General features: G+C 40.6%; 1 protein-coding gene across 1 annotated transcript in view; it reads left to right on the top strand.

Moving 5' to 3' along the window:
- MAMLD1 (mastermind like domain containing 1) overlaps positions 1 to 23217 on the top strand; it is a 369676-nt gene that overhangs the window by 115680 nt on the left and 230779 nt on the right. Inside the window, exon 2 of the mRNA XM_044057170.1 lies at positions 12804 to 14471. Coding sequence (XP_043913105.1) covers positions 12804 to 14471 — 1668 coding nt within the window. The remainder of the gene's footprint in view (positions 1 to 12803; positions 14472 to 23217) is intronic.

Here is a 23217-nt window from a genome sequence, read left to right as displayed (position 1 = left end):
TAAGCAGGGGCTGTGAGCATAGAACCCAAGGCAGTGAAGTACAGTACTTTTAATACCAGTGGGTGCCTGGTGCTAACTGAAGAGCAGTGCTCCTTAGCCATCACTTGACTTCCATACATATTGTACCCAAATCAGAAGGTGCTACGTATTAAGTAGAAATACCTCATCATAGTTTTAGGGCCTTGAATGGTAGCCCCTGTCCCATTGGTTCACTTACAGGCACGGCTTCATTTCTGTGGGACTGGCTAGGAAACCAGGAAGCAGAGTAACAGCATCTCCCATTGAATCTTTCTCTTTTAAGGTTAAAAGCTGCCAAGATGAGAAGTGTATGAAGTAATTAGGTCTACAAAATGTATCCTGTTTCAGTAGTCAAATGTTTTTATTGAACTGTCACCAAAAATGGCACACATCATTTTTTTATTTGATTTGAGTGCAGAATTATTGGATTACCACCATTTTGCATTTTCCTTGAATTTATCGTATTTGTTTTACATTGTACCTCTCATTTTTGCATGGCTTATGCTGTTTTTCATATAGTTCTTGTGTAGTGTGACAGTGAGTACTGACACTTGTGACTAAGTCAAAATGACATTTTTGCTAGATGTGCATCATTCTAGGACAGCTTCACCCCCACCCATATTCAGACATGACTGGCTGCATCTCCCACAAACCTCCTAACTTTACCAATTTTGAGAAAAAAAAATCTATTTACTTGTTTACAACAATATGTATACAAATGGTCTGCCACTTTCCATTTCTCTACAGGTTTCAGTTGCATTGGTGGAGTGTGCTTCAAAAACACTTTTTGAATACTTGTGTTGTTTCCCCATGTGCGCATGTTTTACAATGCATCTTTGTGCAGCCAAGAGAAAGAAATACTTTAAGGCTTTCGTTTCTGTATTGATACAGGGATAAGTCCAAGGCAGTCACCTGTCCTTTCAGAAAGTGATTTTTCTTGCAGAATGACTACTTACACAGCACTAATGCTTTACCAAATTGTATACCTCTTTTCAGATGGTGCTTTATATGTTGGAACTTTTTAAAGATCTACAGCAGCACATACGGATATAAAACTTGACATTGTACAATTGTACATGTTCTTAGTTACGTGTGTTTGTTGCATGGGCAGAGTGTCTTGGTGAAAGAGATAATTAGCATAAACCTACAGGGGTTGCAACAGTTTTTGTACACTTAGTGTAGAATGACAATTGACAAAGGGTGTATACTAAATTTTGGATATGAATCAGAATGCCGTTCATGATAATGGCATGTTCTGGAGACCCACACTTATTTTTACTTTTTTAAAAAGTCAGTGAGAGAAGGTGATAAATGAACCAAAATTTAGCGACTGTATTCATTAAGGAAATACATTCTAACCCCAGAATGCTTACAGAAATCCAGGAGAAGAATAGGTCAAGCATTGACAATGATGCAGAAGTAGCAGAATGTGTTACTTTCTGATTTGTGCAACAGCAAGCTCATGCAACATTTTTGAATTTGATTCCTAATGTTCTGAAGTCAGTGCTGATACGAGCTCCTGTAAGCCTTCCCTGTACCTGTTACCTTAACTGAAGCAGTTGTTTCCGTATGTGCATTTGCAATGAAGATGCAAATATAGATAACAGTAATATGCCTGCTGAGAGGACTAGAGAATGACAAAGAGATCGGTGAATATATAACAACGAACAGGTCAGAATTGGAAAAAAGTGAGATGATCTGCAGTGTTTTATGGTAATCTGCATCAAAGCAGAGCAAAATTATTTTTAGGATACATTCAGTGCTGTCCATGTTAAGAGACAGATGTTAAATGAAACGTATAGCTGGTAACATTGAACCCATCCCCAGTAAGTAAGGCTGTAGACATTGGGAGCCTTCCGCTCGCCAGTCCTTCTCAGTCTAAGTGTCTTACCTCGTCCCATAATGTATATATACTGCATGGTGCTTATCACCTTTTTATTGTCTGGTCGTCTGTAGTCATTTTGTTTGATGTTCGGGGCCATATCCCTATTGAATGTTACTGAATCAAAGAAATTAAAATATGAATAAAGACAAATATGTGTTGTTCTTACATACAGTTTTGTGTAATTCCTGCTGCACATTTAACATTTATTTGCATGATAAACAAAAAGTCTGTGCTGTCTTTTTGTATTCTTTAGGTGATGAAAACTGGAGCCGACACAGAATGTTTTTTTTTTTGTGTGGTTATAGGTCCTTTTTTGATATACCCGTATTTGAGGTTAAACATAATGGAGCTATTTTTTTTTTTTTTTTTTTTTTTTTTTGCATTGAATCATAGTACCGAAGCATTTGTAGAAGGGTAATGACTTTGTAAAGCATCACTGGGCAACTTTTGAATTGAGTTGCATCTCACATAATGAGGTTCTGAGCAGAGGGCTCTGAAAAGTGAAGGATTTATAATCTGAATATATTGTAGTGTGAAAAACATAAAAAAAATATTGTCATCAACTACATTTATTCATAGTTAATAGCATTTATTGATGTTCATTCTCTTTACCTCTTCAGTACTTTATTTGCCAGTTCATTTCATCAACTTAGACTGTGTTTTGGTCAAAGCAAAGCGTTGTACAATTGACAGTTGTACTGACCTGCGTGATGCGACACACTGACAATGTTATGGAAGAATAAGACAGCTTTAGCACCTTGAAACTCTTAAAGCTGCCTATTGTGGACATCACACTGTTGGTGTAATTGCTGCCATTACATACTTTGTCTTTATTTTTACTTTGTTTGTTCATTTATTTTGTTTATTAGCATCACATAGGAAAAACGGGTGCTGTTCATTGTTGTTCAAGCTTTCACAAACAGCAGCTTCCACTAGCATCATTATGAAGAAAAAGAAAGACAAAAAAAATCAAAGACTCTTGACTTTTCTGATAAAGCTCTAGCTCTAGTCCCTTAGTTGACTGACATCCCAGGTGAGGCACCTTTGCAAGAAAAGAAGGCACCTGGAGGCCCATCTTGGACCTTTCAAAATTAAACAAGTTTCTCAATATCACAAAATTCAAAATGCTTATTTTGCAAAACTTAACTTACCATAATCTTCCAAGATGCCTTTATGGCCACTCAAGACATAAAGAAATGTATCTCCATGTCATAGGTTCATAGGTAAGTACTAGGCTATCTGCCCAAGGGCATTTATAAGCCTAGCCAGAATGTGTTGGCTTTTGTCCAGCAGAGCCATTAGTTCCCTGCGCCACTGTCCAGCAGAGCCATTGCAGTGATCCCCGGGTACATTTTCTGTTTCCCATACGCCCATCAAGGTTTCTCTTGAAGAGTGTTAGTGAGGGGCTCTGCCTGATGTATATTGGAATCCTGTTCCAAAGCATGGGGAGTCTCTGGGATAGGAATCTATGTCCCCATAGCAAACAGTCACAAAAAATACTGAAGATTTGTAGCAACAGGCTCTCACTTCCAGTTCTTTGGTTTACCATTTGGGCTGTCAACTGCTACCAGAGGTTTTACAAAATGCTTAACTCCTCCGATAGCACATTGCAGAACTCTCACAGCTCATATTTACCCATACTTAGATGACTGTCTCATTCAGGGAAAATACACAGCATAGACGACTTGTAGATCACTGCAGACTGCTTTCAGAAGGCAAACCTCACCGTCAGTCTTCAAAAGTGACAAACTTGTCCTCAAACAAGAATCCATTTTTTTCTAGAAGCCGTAATAAATTTGGCCCAACAGAAAGCCTACCTTCCACAGGACAAGCTATCTTTTCCGGCAAACTACCTGACCAGCCTGTTACCAAAACAAGACATCTCAGCATGGGAATTTCAGAGGATTCTGGGTTACATGGTATCCTCCACTCATGATTCCACTTAGGTAGGTACTAGACTATCGGCCGTGGGGCCTATACAAATCCAGCCAAAAAGGTACCCTGGCTTTTGCCACCCAAGAAAATTATTTTCCTGTGCCACTGTCGAGCAGTGCCACAGAGGTGATCCCTGGGGTGAATTTCCTATTTCCCATCCAATCATCAAGGTTTTTCTTGAAGAGTGCTAATGAGGAGCTTTGTCTGATACAGGTAGGTAGTTTTATTTCAGAGTATGGGAAGTCTCTGGGACAGGAATCTATCCCTCTGGCATGTTCTGTTTAGGTTTAGATCTGTAGAGCGTGTAGCTCGGAGGGATTGGGATTTCTTTAAGTGGAGCATTTTGCAAAGTTCTGCATAAGAAAACTTCAGTGGTTCCAAAAAAATGCTTGGGAATAGTATTCTGAACCCCTGGAATACCCTTCCATGCCTGAAGAAGAACAGCTGCTATGGTGGAAGAACACCATGCTGCAGAACTCGGGGTCAAATTTCTCTTTAACAGAAACAGACAAGACCATCACTGCAGACAGTTAAGACAGAGCTTTGGGGGCCCACTTCGGTTCCTTGAAAGTGCAGGTCATCTGGACACCAGAGCAAAGAAAATTGCATATTAACCAGAAGGGACTACTAGCAGTTTACCTGGTCATAAAGGCTTTTCAGCAGAATAAGCCAAGGGGCCTTGCAGATGTGGACAGACAACACAGCAGTAATGGGTCTATATTTCATCAAACATACACATCATCGAGTGGCATTTCATCAGAAATGCTGTTCATCAAACACCCTCATGTGGGGTGCTGCTCCCCCCTCACCCCCGGCTAATTATATTTACCAAGTCCGAGATCGCACTACACTGGGGAAAGAGCAAATTTCCTGATCCCCACCATAATACAACCTCAGTCAGAACGGTTCAGCAAACAGCTTATTCAACAAAATGCCGTCCAAAATATCGTTCGATGATATGAAATAATAGGAACCCCACACTGATATGGTACACATACAAGCAAGGAGTACCCTATCCTACCCTTTGTGCAGCCTCACAGGGAAGATTTAGATGCTGGCTGAAGAAGTAGGACTGCCTCTCATAGCATCTTATACTCTGGGTCAGAACAGAACTCTGGCAAATTCTATAAGCAGGAATCTTCTAGACCACAATAAATGGATGTTGAACAAAGAGGTATTCCTGGACCTAACTCTACAGTAAGGGGGTCCCCTCAATAGACCTGTTCACCTCTTACTAGAACAGACGACTTAAAAAGTTCTGCTCCAGAACTCAACAGAGAAGGACTTGGAAAATAGATATTTTCTCTTTCAGGTGGACAAACCTGATGTTCATCGTGTTTCACTGTTGCGGTCATTACTCTTGGGTTATCCTGCTGGCAGGCTACCCGCAGTCGGCCTGAATTCCAAAGTCCTGGTCCGGCGTCGGTTGCTGTCACCTCTTCCCTGATGTCAGTGCGCTAGGGGTATAAAAGATGCAGCCGACGCTATTTTCTTCAGTCTTTCTTGCTGCGCAGTGCCCAAAGCAGAAGCAGTTCGCAAGTGCTGGTCAGCCGACTCCTGAGATTTTCGTGTTCGAATTTCAAATCCGAAGTCTTCATTTAAAGCTAAGTACCCCGTTGGGGAAACTTTTTCTTCTTGCTCCAGACCGATGTCAGAAAAAGTTAATAATTGTATTTCTTGTGGGAAGCAAATAATACCTCATAAGGACTTCCATTCTTATTGTATTCCTTGCCTAGGCCCTGATCACGACGTTGCTAATTGCAGGTTTTGTGCTAGATTTAACCAACGCACTATTAAGTATCGTTACGATTTTGCATTTCATTACTTTGGCCGGAGATTTAATTACACAATGTCGTCGGATAGTCATCTGACTACCGCAGTTCACAAGAAATGCAAGGAAAAGGACAGGCATCCGAGGTCCAAAACTGATGACGAGGCTTCTTCTAAGCCAGTTGCCGGTTCTCAGTGAGGCGCTTTCGCAGCCCCTGACGCCCGCTACCTCGGAGCCGCAGGCCGCTTCCGACTCAAGTGGAGCAGACTAGACCTCTGGAAACTCAAGGTAATGGACACTTGGAAAATATTCCGTCAGATGGGTCCGGAGCCGCTGAGCAGGCATCGGCTTCTGAGGGTGTTTTCAGGCCTACACAGTTATATATAAAACCGACTACAGCTTCAAAGGCAAAGACTAAAGCACCACTAAAGACAAAGAAACAAGTACAGCAAGCCCATGGACAGGCCTCCATGCCTAAAAAACAGATGCTCAAAATGGCCGAAGACCTAATTACTTTGATCAGGGGTTCCCATCACCCTCCTGATAAGAGGCCTAAGCAAGAGACAGAATATGAATCTTCAGATCAGGTTTCCATTTCCTCTGACTCCTCTTCTGAACAGGGATACTCTCTCCCTCCCTATGAGGATTCCGATGCTGAAGAATCTATCCCTTCAGTCTCCCCTCCTGAGGATTATTCTTTTGGAGAAACCCTGCATACCATGAGGGAGCACTTCCACTGGGAGAGCCAAGACTACTCAGAATCTAAGAAAAGGCTCAGAGACTTTCTTTTACTACCTCAGCACAGGCCTCTTGCTATTCCTCCTGTTTTGGACATTGTAGATGATGTATTTTCAGAGTCCAGCCTGTCTCCTGACTCTTTACCCCCTGCACCTGTTAAGCCAGACAGATAGTACAGGGTTCCAGATTCACATAAATTTCTTTATAAAAACCCTGCTGCTGACCCAGAAACTATTTCTCAGGGTCCCAAAGGGGTCAAGGCTTCCACTGCAAAAAACCCTGTCCCCTCTGATAGGGATTCAAGGGCAATGGACAGATGGGGGAAAAAGGTTTACACTTCTGCTACCTTGGCTGTGAAGGTTTTAAATTGTCAATTTCATATGCTTAAATATCAGCAATACTTAATGTCACTGCTTAAACAAAAAATGTTAACAAATTCTGAATGTGCAGAAAACAAGGAAATGCAGGATTTATTGCATGCAACTGAACAAGTGGGAAAGCATACTTTGCAATGTGGTTTTGATTCTCTGGAGGCCTCTTGCAGGGCCGCTGTTACAGGTTCTGTCATTAGGCGGCATGCTTGGTTAAAGGAACAGAATCTGCCTGATCATGTTAAAGCAAAATTATTACATGCTCCATTACAGCATGATACTTTGTTTGGTGTTAAAGCAGAAGAGGTGTTGAAGAAAATGGAGGACAAAGCGAAATCTATGCAGACAGTTAAAGATTTCTTACAGGTGCAGCCACCCAGATTTAGCAGGAACTGGTCTACAAAGAATTGGTCCTTTCCATTGTCAGACAGGCCACAAAGAGGCAGATACAGACACCCCAGAGGCAGATCCCAGCCCCAAGGCTCATACAGACCTAAACAATGGGGGCTCCTACCTCCAAAAGTGGAGAAGACAAATCACAGCCATACAGGAAACAGTCTCAATGACTTTCCCCTGCCAGCACCAAGCAATTATCTATTGGCAGCCCCCTTAGGGGGAAAACTAGCACTTTTTTCACAAAATTGGCACATGATCACCCAGGACAAATGGGTCTTGAACATAGTGTCTCAGAGCTACAGGTTCCACTTTCACACCCTGCCAAGGACAAAAGGTATGCCAGACCTGCCACATAATCAATGGGCAGAGGCACAAAAGCAAGTTTCATCCCTCATGGACATGAGGGCCATTCAGCGAGTACCACAGCAAGAGCAGGGACAAGGATTTTACTCGAGACTTTTCTTGGTACCCAGAAAGGACAAAACCTGGAGACCAATACTGGACCTGTCTATTCTAAACACATTTCTGGACATTCCAAAATTCAAAATGTTGACTCTGCAGCAGCTTCTGCCCATGCTGGGCAAGAATGCTTGGCTTGTAACTTTGGACCTAAAAGAGGCATACCTGCATTTCCCAATCAGACAATCTTGCAGAAGATACTTCAGATTCATAGCTGACTCAATGCACTACCAATTCTCTGCACTGCCCTTTGGCTTATCTACTGCGCCCAGGGTCTTCACAAAATGCCTGGCACCAGTAATTGCATTTTGCAGACAGAAGAATTCAAATATATCCTTACTTGGACGACTGCCTTATTCAAGCAGAGAACAAGGACATTCTACTAAAGCATCTGGCTTTTGTAAAATGATTACTAATTTGCCTAGGGGTACACAGTAAACGAAAAGAAATCAAAACTAGTACCCTCTCAAGAGATAATATTCCTGGGTGCAAGCTTAAATACAACTGCCCAGATGGCTTATCTCACGTCAGACAAACAAAGACAACTGACTTCTTACTTCAAAATGTTGGCAAGAAAGACCAAGTTATCTGCAAGAAAAATTCTGCAAGCTTTGGGCTTCATGGCATCCTGCATTCTGATAATTCCATATGCCAGACTGCATATGAGGAAACTACAGTTGTATCTAAGAAGTGTTTGGACTCAACATTGCCACAGCCTGGAAACCTTAATTACCCTCATTCCCTGCCTGCAACAGGAGTTTCGATGGTGGGCACAGGCCTGTAACCACAAGGGACAGCCATTCACTTTACCCACAGCCAGGCTGATACTAACAACGGATGCATCAGATTATGCTTGGGGGGCCCACATGGCAGGAAAATGTATTCAGGGCACATGGCCCGCAAGCCAGATGCATCTTCATATCAATCAAAAAGAGATGCTAGCTGTTCAGAATACCCTGACAGCTTTCAAGAATCTACTTCATCCAGGACAACTACTGATAAAAACAGACAATACTACAGTCATGTGGTAATAAACAAGCAGGGAGGCACACATTCCTACCCCCTCTGCAGACAAGCCATGAGTTTGTGGGACACAGCATTGACTTATCAAGTTCACCTGCAAGCACAATTCCTGCTAGGACAGATAAATACTCTGGCAGATGAACTAAGCAGAAACCTCAAGGATCCCCACGAGTGGAAACTGGATCCACAAGTCTTCAGCATGATAACAAGGAAATGGGGATGCCCAGACATAAATCTATTCGCCTCCCCTCACACCTGCCAACTACAGAGGTTCTGCACAAGGACTTATCACAAGCAAGCATGGAAAGTGGATTCCTTATCCTTCAGCTGGAAAAACCTAACAGTATATGCCTTTCCTCCACTGCCTCTCCTCCCCAAGGTACTCCTAAAGGTCAGACAAGAGAAGCCAAAAATGATACTGATTGCCCCAGACTGGTCACACTAGCACTGGTACCCAGTCCTAAAGAACTTGTCTCAAGGTCCAGCCTGGACATTGCCTCATAATTCACTTACTGACCCAACAAAACAATCTGATCCTGCACAGCCAACTCAGGACCTTAAATCTGGTAGCATGGCAGATAATGTAGCCATTCAGAACACTCCTCTCTCCAAAGCTGTGATGGATGTTATTTTGGAGGCCAGGAGGCTAAGTACCATAAAATCTTATGCAGAAAAATGGAAGAGATTCTGTACTTGGAACCAGGCACAAGGAATTGACATGTTTGTACCAAATATTCCTCAGATTTTACAATACTTAACTGAGATGCTGGACAAAAGCCTATCCTTTTCATCAATTAAGATCCATGCCTCTGCCATTTCATCCCATTACAATACGGAACCACCTATCTTTTCTCATCCTTTAATAAGGCAGTACCTCAGAGGGGCCAAAAACATAAGACCTCCAAGGAGAGCACCAATACCTGAATGGGACCTCAATTATGTCTTGGAAAAACTCATACTGCCTTCGTTTGAGCCAGCCTCAACAGCTGATATAAAATTCTTATCCTGGAAAACAGCTCTGCTCCTAGCAATAACCTCTGCAAGATGAGTCTTGGAGTTACAGGCACTCATGGCTGTGGTACCTTTTATCATTTTCCATCCAGACAGGGTTTCTCTGAGGACAAACCCGACATTTATGCCTAAGGTGGTGTCCATTGTGGCCCTTAACCAAACCATTCACTTGCCTACCTTTTATCCAAATCCGCAGAACAAGGGTGAGGGACTTCTGCATTCCTTGGACATACACAGACAGCTACGCTTCTACTTGGACAGAACTAAAACTTTCAGAAAGACTGAGCAACTTTTAGTGGCATATGCTGCAGGATCACAAGGAAAGGCTATCTCAAAACAGACTATTTCAAAATGGATAGGCCATTGCATTCGTTTCTGCTACTCACAACATGGCAAATCAGTGCCTAAGGGCAGTAGGCCACATTCAACCAGAGCAGCAACCACTTCAGCAGCCTTCCTCAGAGGAGTACCAACCAAAGACATCTTAGAGGCTTCAACTTGGAGTTCAGTGCACACTTTTACAAAGCACTACCACTTACCTCTCTACTCTAAATTCAGAGCAGGCTTTGCCACTGCAGTTCTGCAGAGCCTCATAGCCTCTCCTAATCCTATTTAGCCCCAGCCACCCATTCTCAGCTTTGGGATTAAACCCAAGAGTAATGACTGCAACAGTGAAACATGATGAACATAGTACAGTTGTGTACCTACCATAAATGTAGATTTTTGAGTGTATTCACTGTTGCAGTCCAGGTTACCCTCCCTCCGTCCCCCCTTCTTTTGCTGGGACTTATCTGTACTTCTCTATTCTATACAACCTATGTGGTGTATTTGCTTGTAGATGAAGGAAATGTTTACTTTAGTGCATGCATGTTTATTGGCATAATTCTTTTTAGCCTACCCTTTTGTGGGCACCTGACATCTGGGGCAAGAAAAACTGAAGAAAATGGCATCAGCTGACATCAGGGAAGAGGCGACAGCAACTGACACCGGACCAGGACTTTGGAATTCAGGCCGACTGCGGGTAGCCTGCCAGCAGGATAACCCAAGAGTAATGACTGCAACATTGAATACACTCGAACATCTACATTTATGGTAGGTACACAACTGTACTTTCTGTATGCTTTCCTGTCATCCCCAGGGTGCTGATAAGTCAGAGCAGGCAGAACCAGCATGATCCTTTTGGGGCCCCCTTCTGGCTGAGGCAGACTCTCAGAGAGGGGAAATTCCACACCCTACCACAGGAAGTAGTTCTCCTCAGTCAAGTAGTTCTCCTCAGTCAAGCCAAGGGATCTGTATTCCATCTTCACTTAGCCACACTCAGGTTAACACCCTGGAGGATTAGGTTATGACACCAAGGAATGTTACTTTTCCTTTCCACTCTAAAGTAAACCCAATACCAGAAAATCATAATTGGAAAATGGGAAGAGAATTTCCATCTGGGGTCACAGCATGAACACCAACCCTTCTTAGATAGACATCAACCCAGTCTTGGACTACCTTACAGGCATGTTTAGAGATTAACTTTACTTCTCCACTGTTGAAGCATGTGCCATGTCAGCTTGTCTGCACCATTCTCCACTTTGCCTTCTCGCGACCCCATGAAACTTTTCTTGAAAGGGGTAATTCACTTGAGACCACCCAGAAGGAACCCTATTCCTGCCTGGAATATAAATTATGTGCTAGGAAAACTCCCCTTGCCCCACTTTGAACCATTCACCACTGCTTCTTTAAAGATGGTCAGTTGGAAGATCACTTTCCTTACAGCTGTTACATCAGCAAGCAGGCTCTCAGAGTGACAAGCCCTCATGTGTAAATAGCCTTTCACTGCCTTTCACAGGGGTAGGGTAACCCTTGAAACAAACCCATCTTTTATGTCCAAGGTGGTATCAGAACTTCCCCTAAACCAGGCTGTCCACCTGTCAAGTCTTCTTCCCAAATTCACAAAAACAGGACAGAGCAAGTACTTCACCCCTGATGTGCACAGGCAAATCAGATACTATCTAGGTAGAAAAAAAAAGAGCAGAGCAATTACTGGTGCTTTCTCAGATAGTAAAGAGGGTAGACCTGTCTTCAAACAAATTATTTTAAAATGGATAGCCAGCTGTATTAAGTTATGTCACTCCCACCATGGAAAAAAACACTGGTCATGTTAAAGCCCATTCCACCAGACATGAGGCAACTACCACTGCTTTTCTCAAAGGAGTCACTATCCAGGCCTTCCCAAAGGCAGTCACATGGAACTCCTTGCACATGATTACAAAACACTGAAACCTAGACAATGTCTCCAGGGCTAAGCAAGTTTTGTTAATGCCATCCTGCAAAACCTTATTTCCTTTGGTCATACAGATGACCCACCACCCACCTGTTATCTTTGGGAGTCCTCCCAAGGATCAGTACTGCAACACTGCCTATGAAAAACATAGTGCAATTGAGTAGATCAGTGTTGCAGTAAATACTTCCTCCCTTCAACCCCTCTGTCTGCTGACCACTTGTCTCCCCCTTGCTGATTGCAAAGAGTAGAGGAGTTCTCGGCAGATGGTGCTCTTATCTCCATCATCCCCTCTCTGCATCCTATGTTTTTCCCTCCTTCTCATTCAAATTCAGACAACTAGAGAGTTTGTGCTGTCCTCAGGCATCAGACTGTTTGCTAACTGCTTAGATGGACCTTAAGAGGGGTGCTGACAGATACCCTTCTTATAGCCTGACGTCCAGATGCTGGTCTTGGGATGTCTGTAGGCTAGGAATGATGTAAAGACTCTGGAAATTAAGCCAGTTGCAAACATTTGCGTGGCAAGAAGACCCAAAAATCAATACTGCAACACCGATGTACTTGAACATCTACAGTTATGGTAAGTGTGATACAACTGTACTTTTCTTGCTTCTACAAATAACAAAAGAGTTATGAGAGTGATTGCTGTTATGTCTGCAAGTAACAGTTGTACTTTGATGCTAAATGCAATTCTCTAAAAGATCAAACCCTTTGCCACAGTGGTAGTTTTATAGCAGATTTGCAGGTGTTTTCTGGTGGTGTTTTTCATAATGGTCTCGGACTTTTTAATATTTTCTTTCCCATTTATGAGTTATTTGAAAACAAAAAGATAGCTAGCCACTGTTTGTATGAATTTTTGAGTAGAAGTGATTCATGGTGATTTTACAGCTCTTATAATAACCCAGCATTATATGTTATTTTTTTCAGTTGCAAGGATCAGTTAAAAGAAAACTGGAAGAAGATGGCTCTCCCGCAGGTAATGGTGGCTTTGATGGTATGTATCCAAGTGACAACAAACGCCTGTGTCTTGATGATGTCACTCTTTCAATGGGTCAGCCTCAAGGTACTAGTCCATCTGTCTCATGCTCAGAGATGCAGCATTCTCCATTCTCTACTAATCTGCATAGTTCAACATCAAGCCATCCAGGACTTATTGACAGCAGTCATCTGAATGGTGGTGTTGGCTTAGGGTCTCCATTCCCTGTGGCTACAAACACAGAGATAAATCCAGTGGCAAGAACCAATACCGTTGGTCCTTATGATCCAAAAGGGAACACTAGTATACAGACTGTGGATCAGGAACTGCAAGACCTCTTGGAAGAACTGACCAAAATTGACCATCCCACAAATGACCTGGACATTGAAAAGATCTTGGGAAATAAGAGTGATGAACCTCTTGGTGCAAGTCACTCACAGCCAAGCATGAACAGCACTCCTAAACGTTCACCACAGACAGCATCACATTTAGAAAATCCTGTTACTGGTAAGGAGTTCTCTCCAAGTTACAGTCAGGCATCTGTTGAGTCTCCGCAGATGAGACCACCATCTGCTGGTGCTGCATTTTCCTTAACACCTTCAAGTAAGCCAGTACCATCACCATTGTCTGCAGCGGCTCAAAATTCAAATGCTCCGCAATCTTCAATGCTGTCATCAAGTTTATCCAGTCAGTCCAGTCAGAGCTGGCATGCACAGCAGCTAAAGCAACTAGCAGCAAGTAAGCAGCAAGTAGGCTCTCAACAGCAGCAGATTCAGACATCTAACTGGCCTGCTTTGTCTCCAGCAGGTCCTTCCCCACCATACAGGACAGAGAAACTTCCAAGTTCTTCTCCCCATCAACAACCATTTAGTCCACAAAATACTATGGTACAGGGTATGACGTCCAATAGCATTTCAGGAACTAACATTCAGAGTCCTCAAAGCAACCTGCTTTCTAGTATCTCATCTGGTAGCAATGCATCAGCTGGTCCATCTCCTCCATATGTGGCAGAAAAACTTTCCAGTCCTGCTCTTACTCCTCAGCCTTTTAGCCCACAAAGCTCGATGTTGCCATCTATAACATCCTCTAGCCTTTCAGCAAACAGTATTAAAAGTCCACAGAGCAACTTGGTAACAAATGTGGCATCTGCTAATACCGGTCCTTCTCCACCTTACATGCCAGAAAAACTTTCAAGTCCTGCCCTTCACCAGCCCCCATTTAGCCCTCAAAGTACAATGGTGCCCAATATTGTTTCCACAAGTAATGCCGCAAACCTGCAGAGCTCTCTTTACAAAACCCAGTCGGGGACTTTGAATATGATGCTGCAGCAGTCATCTTCCAGTGGTGTACAACCAACCCTCGTGAATGACAGTCCATTGTCTCAGGACCAGTTTTCTTTTGATAATACCAAGAGATTATCTCATTTTGCTCCTGATTCACCTTCACAAAAGATTCCCATGTCTTCTGGGTCTGGACAGTCTTCTCTGGTTCACTTTCATCAAATTTCTCCAGTTCAGCAACCCCATCCCCCAAGTAGCACTGCCTATTTACCACAAGTAATCCGAACAGGAATTCCACGACACACAGAACCTTCTGCACTGCACCAGCAAAATAGACAGGTGAGAGCTTTATGTCTTCCAAATATGTTAATATGTTAAAAGTGTTAACACTTGTGTAACTTTCCAGCTTCAGCTCTTTTCCATAGTTCTTGATCAGGTAACATAAACAGATCTGTACCCCTGGTGTCAAACTTTGAAGAATTTGAATTAAACAAATGTTCAGAATTGTTTGATAAATGTACATCGTCTCCTACAACCTAATGTTGAATGGCTGTTAGTAGTCATATGCAAGAGAAAATAGAAAAGTAAAGTATTTTTGTATTTCAAAGCCAAATTTATAACTACCTTGAATAACATTTGTTACTTAAAATCAGTAAATGAAAATCTTTAGCTAGGTTGTTTGGTGGGATTTCTTTGAAATGGTATATTTTAAATTGCATATATTCTAAATCTGTGAGAAGCATAAGGAAATGTTCATGTGGCTCTTCACAGTTAAGCTTAAATTGACTAAGCTAAGTTCATGCTGTACCAGTATTCTTGGCTTTCATGGTTGCCAGCTAAACTAGGCCGAGAGTTACATTTTTGTCAGGTGAATTCCTTTGGGTCCTCCATTTTTAGTTTCATTTGTTCATTAAGTTACTGCAGCCTGTTGAAAACTGGCAGAGCTGCTAGAACACATTACTCGCTTGCATCTTACTCCTGATAAGAAAATGACAGCTTGTCTGCTTTCCACTTCTTACAGATCTAAAATATATGTTTAATTTTGCATTTTTGAAATAGTTTGTGGAGTATTTTTTTTGCAAAGCTCTGTAGTTATGATTCTCCTAGACTATCTTTGCATAGGAATCGCCTGTTGCAGTACATTAAAAGAGAGCACGCAGTGGTTTTGCTTAATTTTTGCAGAGTATACCAGTTTCCAGAGTATTTCTTCCTAACTGGGTGAACCCTGAACATTAAAGATGAAGTGTGTAACTCTACGTAAGTCACTTAACTTCTTTATGCACCTGGCTGTTACATTCAGTTACTGAAATACAGGAATAAAAAGTAGTGGTAATATACCAATGCCACCTCCAACCTGAGCGATGATAGGTAGTACTATGTTGAGAAACGCTTCTTAATAGTTCCCATGAAGTATATTATAAGACAGAAACATAAATGTTTTCATTAATTATTCAGACCGCATTTTGCCAGACTACTATATTAAATTTAATTTAAGCAGCTGGCATTTCTGTTCTAAAATACACTTTACTTTAGAGGGTCATCTTTTAAAAGTTTTTTTTTTTTTCTGAAGAAAGAGCCTAGTCAGGAATTTGAGTTACTGGTCAGTAAGCCAGTATCATTCAATGAAGCACTAGTTAGACAGTGTTTCGAAATTCAGCTTATTAACCTGGGCTGTAGCCATAAGTTATAGATTTGTACACCAGGCTCCCTTAGTTTTGTCCTTTCCCAAAATTGTTGTTCTAGGACATGTAGTATAGTATTTTTCAGCTTGTCAGAATGTTACGTCTGCTAAAATTAATTTATACACTGTAGCTTGCAATGTGGAAGCCCAGCATACACTCCTGAATTAACCCTTTACATTTTTTAAAGGAAATCATAAATGTTGTAGATACTGATGTGTCCATTTTCTTGCTGAATGTGTGTTCTGTTAGGATTCAATGATTCCTTCATGCTGTTGTGTTTTTCACAGTGAGTGGCAAAGTTTTATAGTATTTTCATAGTACCAGTATTTTCCATTGAAGTAAAGGATACTGTAAGGTAAGATATACTGTTAAATGGGAAGACACATTCATGACACTGTAAAAAACTAGAAGTAATGTTTATGTAAGTATTCCTTTTGATGTTTCATCTTACATATTTTGGATCTGAAACCCCTTTGGTATGCCAGGTGGATAGTATTATGAGGTAAGAAATAAGGCTAGTAAAGCAGTTTGAAGAATATCTGTCAATTTGTTTTGAATGTAGTATATGTGATCCATTGAGTCAATTGATTATTAAAGATACATGTGTTATGAATGTTTTAAATACATTGTGACACTTTCTTGAAGGCTGGGTAGGATTCCTTTAAATGTACATTGTTTCTGTAAAATTCTCAGAGGAATCTAGTTAAGAAACTTATTGTATTAGAGTGATAATTAATAGAGATTAGCTCTGTATAAAAGGCTGTATGTATCCTGAAATGCAAATGCAGGAAGTTGGTTCCTCAGCAAGGAAGATCATCATAAGATTGAGTATGGACTCTGCCTTTGTATCTATGTCTCCTGGAATTTTAGGCAACACACTCTGGGTCTGTGGTAGATCTGGCGTAAGGCAAAGTTCAGGCAGAGAATTTTTTATGGACCTGAAAGGAAGGTCTTGCCAAGGCCTGCAGCTGTGACCTTTATATTGCAGTCTGTTGCTGGAAGAGCTTGTGGGACTGAGCATGTATGGTGAAGTTACATTTAAGGACTCTGACCCCACTATTTAAGGTACTTTGTAAATATTGTAAACAGTGTGAATACCTTTGTACAAGGCATAGCCGGATATTTTTCATTTAATTTTTTAAATAAACCTGTGATTTTTGTGTTTGGGTTCTAATGTGTCATTAACACTCAGCACTGGAGGAGAATTTGAGCAGTTTGCCAGGGACTTACAAAAATATAATTCCTTGCTATTCCTTTCCTGCCAAGTGTTGCCAGAGCAGGTTTCCAATGAAACTCTCAACGTAAAGACATTCTCTCTGTATCTGGTGCACACTGATTTGACAAGAACTTGTTTTTTTGTGCTGTATTTTTAAGCCTACCACCATGAATGAATTTTTTAAAACGTTTGTAAACTCAAATGTGGAAACAAATCAAAAGCCCCAAATGTACCACATGTGGTGAGACTGGGTAATGTGATTGCTAGCCCCAGAACTGTGTCTACCTTTATAAAGTTAAGCAAAGAAGATAACACTTGAGTCCTGTTTAGTAACCTCTGAAAGGTATGCCAGCCAAGTCAGCTGGGACAATTCAGAATGGGACAAAATTATTTTTTGAAGCTGATAGGGAAAGCATTGTAAATCTGCATGGATGTAGAGGGGACTGACTACACTATGAAAAATATAAAAGAGGCATTGGATAGGGCCGGGATAACTTTTCAAATGCAAGCTAATGTTGATAACTAGTATGTGGCCAGATGCATGATTTAAACATATTATAAAGCTATGAAAATGGAAATATTAGAAATTCTACTGCTGGACAGATTTAAAGATAATGTGAGAAAGAAGATGGTACAAAATAATTCCAAGTTAATGACCTGATGCTTGATAAACTGAATTGTCTGCTTCCAAATCTAGATTGACAGTAGTAAATATGCAATCATTTGTAAACAAGTATTAAGTAGCAAAATAACTTGCTTAAAATGTGGAGTGGGGTCACATAGCTAGATTCTATTTCTCATGTACTGAAAAGAATGTCAACATTAGCATTTTGAAAACTGATGCGAGTGTTACAAATGAAACTGTTCCTGTGGAATGTGATACAGTTGAAGTTAGAATTATTGAATAAGCCTTTTTTCATTGTATTATAATTACTCAACCAGAAAGGAAAACTGTGAACCTTGTCTCTGGATTGTATTATAACTAAGTAAAGTGTACTGTATATTCAAAATCAGAAACGTTTAATCCTTACTGGAGTCTAGAGTCATGATTACCCTTGTCAGAGGGATCCATGTATGTATGTATAAGGTCAGAAACAAACAAAGGGTGGAGATGATATGTATTTACTGCAATGAAAAGGAATATCCAGTCACACATGCTACAGTTCAGGCAGTTAATAGAAAGAGTTTAGCACTCTGTTGCTCTGATTCCTGATATTATAATAGGTAAGGATTTTCTTCAGTTTAAGGCATTATATAAGATGTGGAAACCTCTACAGGCACTATATGGCAGGCCCGTGCACCTAGTAATGGAATAAAACTGGCTTATTTGTCCATTCAGTGTAGTAGTGGCAGAGAACAGAATAATGGCTGTATTAGAGAGATCCAAACCAAAGTCAGGAGAAGAGAATTAAACACAGAAGCCTCAAAATAGCCTGTAATTTAGTTATGGCTAGACAGTAGAATAGATCCTGTGTGCGATCAGGAACTTATCCCAGTAATGTATAAAAATAAACCCAGTACTATATGTGTTGTTAACATAGGAGCTGAAGGTAAACCAACTAAAACTATGAAGTAAAAGTCAGCACAAAACAGGTCTCTGCACAGGCACATACAAAATGTGTTACAGAAACAGAGAAGGTAGAAATAGAAGAATGGCTTTTAGATGAGGATGCTCAGAACAAAGACATAGTAGTGGGTACTAAAATGAGATGGGTAGGAAAATGGAGAGGTCTGAACTCATTTGTGTAAAAAGACAACATAAAGCTAGAAAATGAACAGAAATACCACTGAAGTTAATTTAAAAGGAGATTTTTGTTCAGGGTTACCCCTTTGAAGGGGAAGACAAAAGAAGCTTCAGTGCCAGCTGTTTGGGAGAGAGGAAGATATACCTTCCACCTCAAACCAAACTAATGAAGATAGTACTTATAGATAGTCCACATAAACTCTTAAAACAGCATAATCTGAAGATGAAAATATGTAGGAGGAGGGAACGTAAACAAGATAGAAGGGGAAGATGGTAAACAATGTTATATCTTAGTCCAATTTTGAGTTAAAAACATGATTTCTTGTGTAGAGCAAGTAAAGATAGGTAGGAATGTCTGCATTTTTTAATACCAAAAATGTATAGGACACTAGTACTAAAGACACCCTATACTTGTGTTAGGAGGTCACCTGGAGACTGACAAAATGAAAGCAATATTTTTAGCCAGATTTTATTGGGCAGGTTTAGTGAAAGAGATGGAAATTTGCTCTGTTTCTTGTTCCAAATCTCAGTAAATTGCACCCCATCCTGGGTTAAAAAGTCGTTCAACTCCCAATGCCTCTTGTAGAAGTGTCACTTAAGCATGCTGCTGTGAAGATTGTGGTGCCACTAGTGAAATCTAGCAATGGCTACCAGAAGCTGTACAATTATACAAGGCTAAGGCTGTTACCAGAGAACAGATACTGTTGTTTTCTAGAGAGGGTATCCCTAAATAGATCCTTACTGACCAAGGCACAACATTTATGTCAAGGAATGCATCAGCCATGCCTGTGCTTTAAAGTTAAATTGTTTCAAACATCAATGTGTTATGCACAGACTGATAGACTTTGGTGTTTTTACAGAACCTCCCTACTAAACTATGTTAAGCAATTGATACAAATGGTAAAAAATGGGGCCAAGTGTTACCCAAATCGCTGTTTGCAATAAGAGGGGAATTGCAATCTTCATGTAGGTTAACCCCCCCCCCCCTTTAAACTCTTTTGTACAGGCATCTTATATGTCTGCTTCATATTTCTAAAGAGACTTGGGAAGGAAAACACCACTTAAAAAGTGTATTAGAATACTGTTAGTTTGTAGAATTCACTAAAAGTGACTTTGATCATAGTAAAGGAGCATATGCAGAAAGACCAAGAGAAGCAACAGTAAATCTATAAGTAAAATTCCTGACTTAAAGAATTTAACCTGGGGATCAGATTTCCACAGAGATCCACATTTTGGCTAAGTGGCAAGGGCCCTTTGAAGTGATTAATGAATACATTCAGTGAACTTGCAAAGTTAGATAACTTGAAAAAAGAAAGACAGAGCGGAGTGGTTGTATTAATGTAATAAATATAATATTGATTAAAGAAAGTAGAAAGATTTGTAGTTGTCTTGCAAATTAGAACTACTAGAGGAGAGACCATAGGATTGATTCCTGAGGTATAACTAGAGGAATCCTTATCAAAAGTACAAAAACAGGACCTAGGAGAGTTTCTGTTAAGAAATAAAGGAGTGCTTTTGGAAATGCCTAGGAGAATGTTTTCTACATTATGTATGCCTTTGAGCTGATAGGGAATCTAGGGAAAGCAAGTTACGTAACAACATTAGGCTTGACAAAAGGGTATTAGCAGGTAACACTTCTTTCCAGCTAAAAAAAGCTTTTATAACCCAGAAGATCTATTTCATTACACACTGCTACCGTTTGGCATGCATGAAGCCTTGTCCACTTTTCAGAAACTGCTGGATAAATACTGAAGCTCCACTCATGATATGCTGCTGTATAACTAGATATTGTGGTCATCCATTTAGAAGACTGGTAGCCTCATTTACCAAAATGGCAAGCTTTGTTAGAGACTTTGATTTAGATAGGCTTGACTGTGAATGCTAAAATAAATAAATACATAAGTTACATACCGTTCAGCTTTTTTAGCCCAAGAAATCTGGAGAAAGCCAAAAATAAAGGGGGGGATGGCAAAGACCAGAAAATAGGGACACACTTTAAATATTCCTCTTATAAATTTAGAAAGTTGCTAGAATAAAAGTTTTGTGTTAGCATGCATTTCATGAAGGATATGAAGTCTGAAACTCAAATGACTGTTATTTAGTGACTTCAATCCTCAGTGATTTGTTAGAAAACCATGTATTTTATGAGTATCAAACCAAAAATATGAGACAAATGTCTGGACATTCTGCAAAAATCTGCACAGTGGAGCGCTATGATTGGGCATGCTGGAAGTGAAATATTTGAGATACCTTATAGAAAGAAAGAAAGTACAAGCTATAAAATGGCTTATACCCTCCATTAAAAGAAAATAAAGGTTTTCCTAGGTACTACGTAAAGTTCACACCTAATTTTGCAACTATTGCCTGTCCTTTGACAGATCTCCTACAAGGTAATATCCTACCAAGGTGCAGTGGTCTGAATAAAGATGAATTTAATAAAACGAAAAAAAGAGTAGAGTATAATGTTTGAACCAGTGCTGGTGATTCCTGATTTTACTAAAAAATTTACTTTGAATCAGAAGTAGGTTTGAGAGTTGTATTATCCAAGAGTATTTAAGGTATGAAGTACACCGTTTACTACATTAATCTTGGTTGCTGAGCCATCAAAAAGGAATCCTTAGCTGTCAGGTGGCCTATTTTCTGAAGTGCTGTTTGTTAGGTAGAAACTTGACTGTAGTGACCAAATTATGCCCCATTACAATGGCTGATTAAACAGCAATGTAGTAATAGAAAATTGTACGACCAAATTATGCCCCATTACAATGGCTGAGTAAACAGCAATGTAGTAATAGAAAATTGTACTGCTGGGCATTATTAGTCTAAATGTTCCAATGTACTATCACCCATAGGCCTTAACTAGGTAATAGGAAAGTTGATAGGTTGTCCAGGTCCTAAAACCCATCTGTAGATGTTCAAAACCAACGTTGATATGTTGGGAGAGGAAGGTACTTGTGCTACATGGAGAATGTGGAATATGCCTTCAAGTGTGCCTTGTATCAATAAAATGTTCACAGCAATCTAATAAGGAAATAAATCTATTGCATTAGTGAGATAATTAATGAAGATTAGTTCTATGTAAAAACTTGAGACTGAAAGAGAAAGACAGGTAATTGGTTCATCAGTTGGCAGGATTATCATGGGGTAGAGCAGGGGCCCTGCCATGGGATTTCTGACACGAAATTTTGGATGTCAGGGCCTCTTGTGGATGTAGCCTGAGGGAAGTTCAGAGGAAGAACTTCAGAGGAAGAACTTTATGGTGAGTGACAGGAAGACCTAGCCAAGGCCTATAGCCATAACCTTTATTTTGCTGCCTGTCTTGGGTTTATACCACAAGATCTGGCTCACTGAGCTACCTTTTTTGCATGAAGTTAACTATTCTGTTACATATGTTATCAGTAGTACTTCGCAACACATTCATGCTACAGACTCATTTTCATGCTAGTGGGAGTTTGTCTCAAGGCCTGTCCTTGCGTCGGTGCCTTTCCTTTGTAATGCTTAACCCTCTGGAGAGACAGTCTTCTACACAAGACCGAGACACCAAAAGACGGCTTTTTTAATCTAAAGACATACATGTTGTTAGTATTACTGGCTAACTCATTTTATCTGTTGTTGTGGCCACTTCTGATGATTTGTACTCTAAGCAAATTACCTGCTACTTTTAATAGAACAAGCCCTGCTGTGATACACATCGCTTTGTTCAAATTTCTAACACAATCTGTTTCTTTCAGCTGTATAAACATGGCTTATGAAGAAATAAGCTCCAGTAGAGGGATACCTTATATAAAAATAGAACAGTGCAGACTGGCGATCAATGCTCCAGTCTTTTGCGACGCTGACATGGTTCATGTCCGTCCAGCATGCCGCAATACCAGAGAGTAGGCCAGGGTTCTAATTGAATGACCCACGGCGATACTGAAGGCTTTTGGCGGGTGGTCCATTTTACGGAGAGTTGGCCAAAGTTTTTTACCGGGTCTCAGAATTGAGATACAACCGCCTCAGTATTTTTTGGGGTGTAGAAATTGTGGGAAACCTGGACCTCGTTGGTTTTTTCTAGACCGACATAGGATGTTTAGTCCTTTCTTATATAACGTTTAATTGTCGCATTAGGTTGAGGTTGGATTTACGCTTGTGGTTGCTGTGGTTTACACTGCATATTATTAAGCCATAAGTAGACTGTAAGGATAAAATGCCTCCCAGCGTTTTTTGCCAACGGCTTGCTGGGAAGCGACGGTTCTTTAGAAAGTATTGGCATGCCGGACCTAAAACTGTAAGTTGATAAGTTGAGGAACCGGCGTATAGGGAGGATTTCTTTAGGAAAACCAGGTGGAGGGAGGAAAAGTGTTGCCAGAAGTGAGGTTGGGCCAGAGCTAGGAAACAGGTGGTTTAGAAACTGTCTTCTCTCAGGAGGTAGGCCCAGAGGAGGTAGCCCAGGCTCAGCTGACT

This window comes from Protopterus annectens, chromosome 15.part0 (assembly GCF_019279795.1).
Source record: "Protopterus annectens isolate FY-2018-M chromosome 15.part0, PAN1.0, whole genome shotgun sequence".
In the NCBI taxonomy this organism is placed as follows: Eukaryota; Metazoa; Chordata; order Ceratodontiformes; family Protopteridae; genus Protopterus; species Protopterus annectens.
This window is presented reverse-complemented; position numbering and strand designations above follow the sequence as displayed.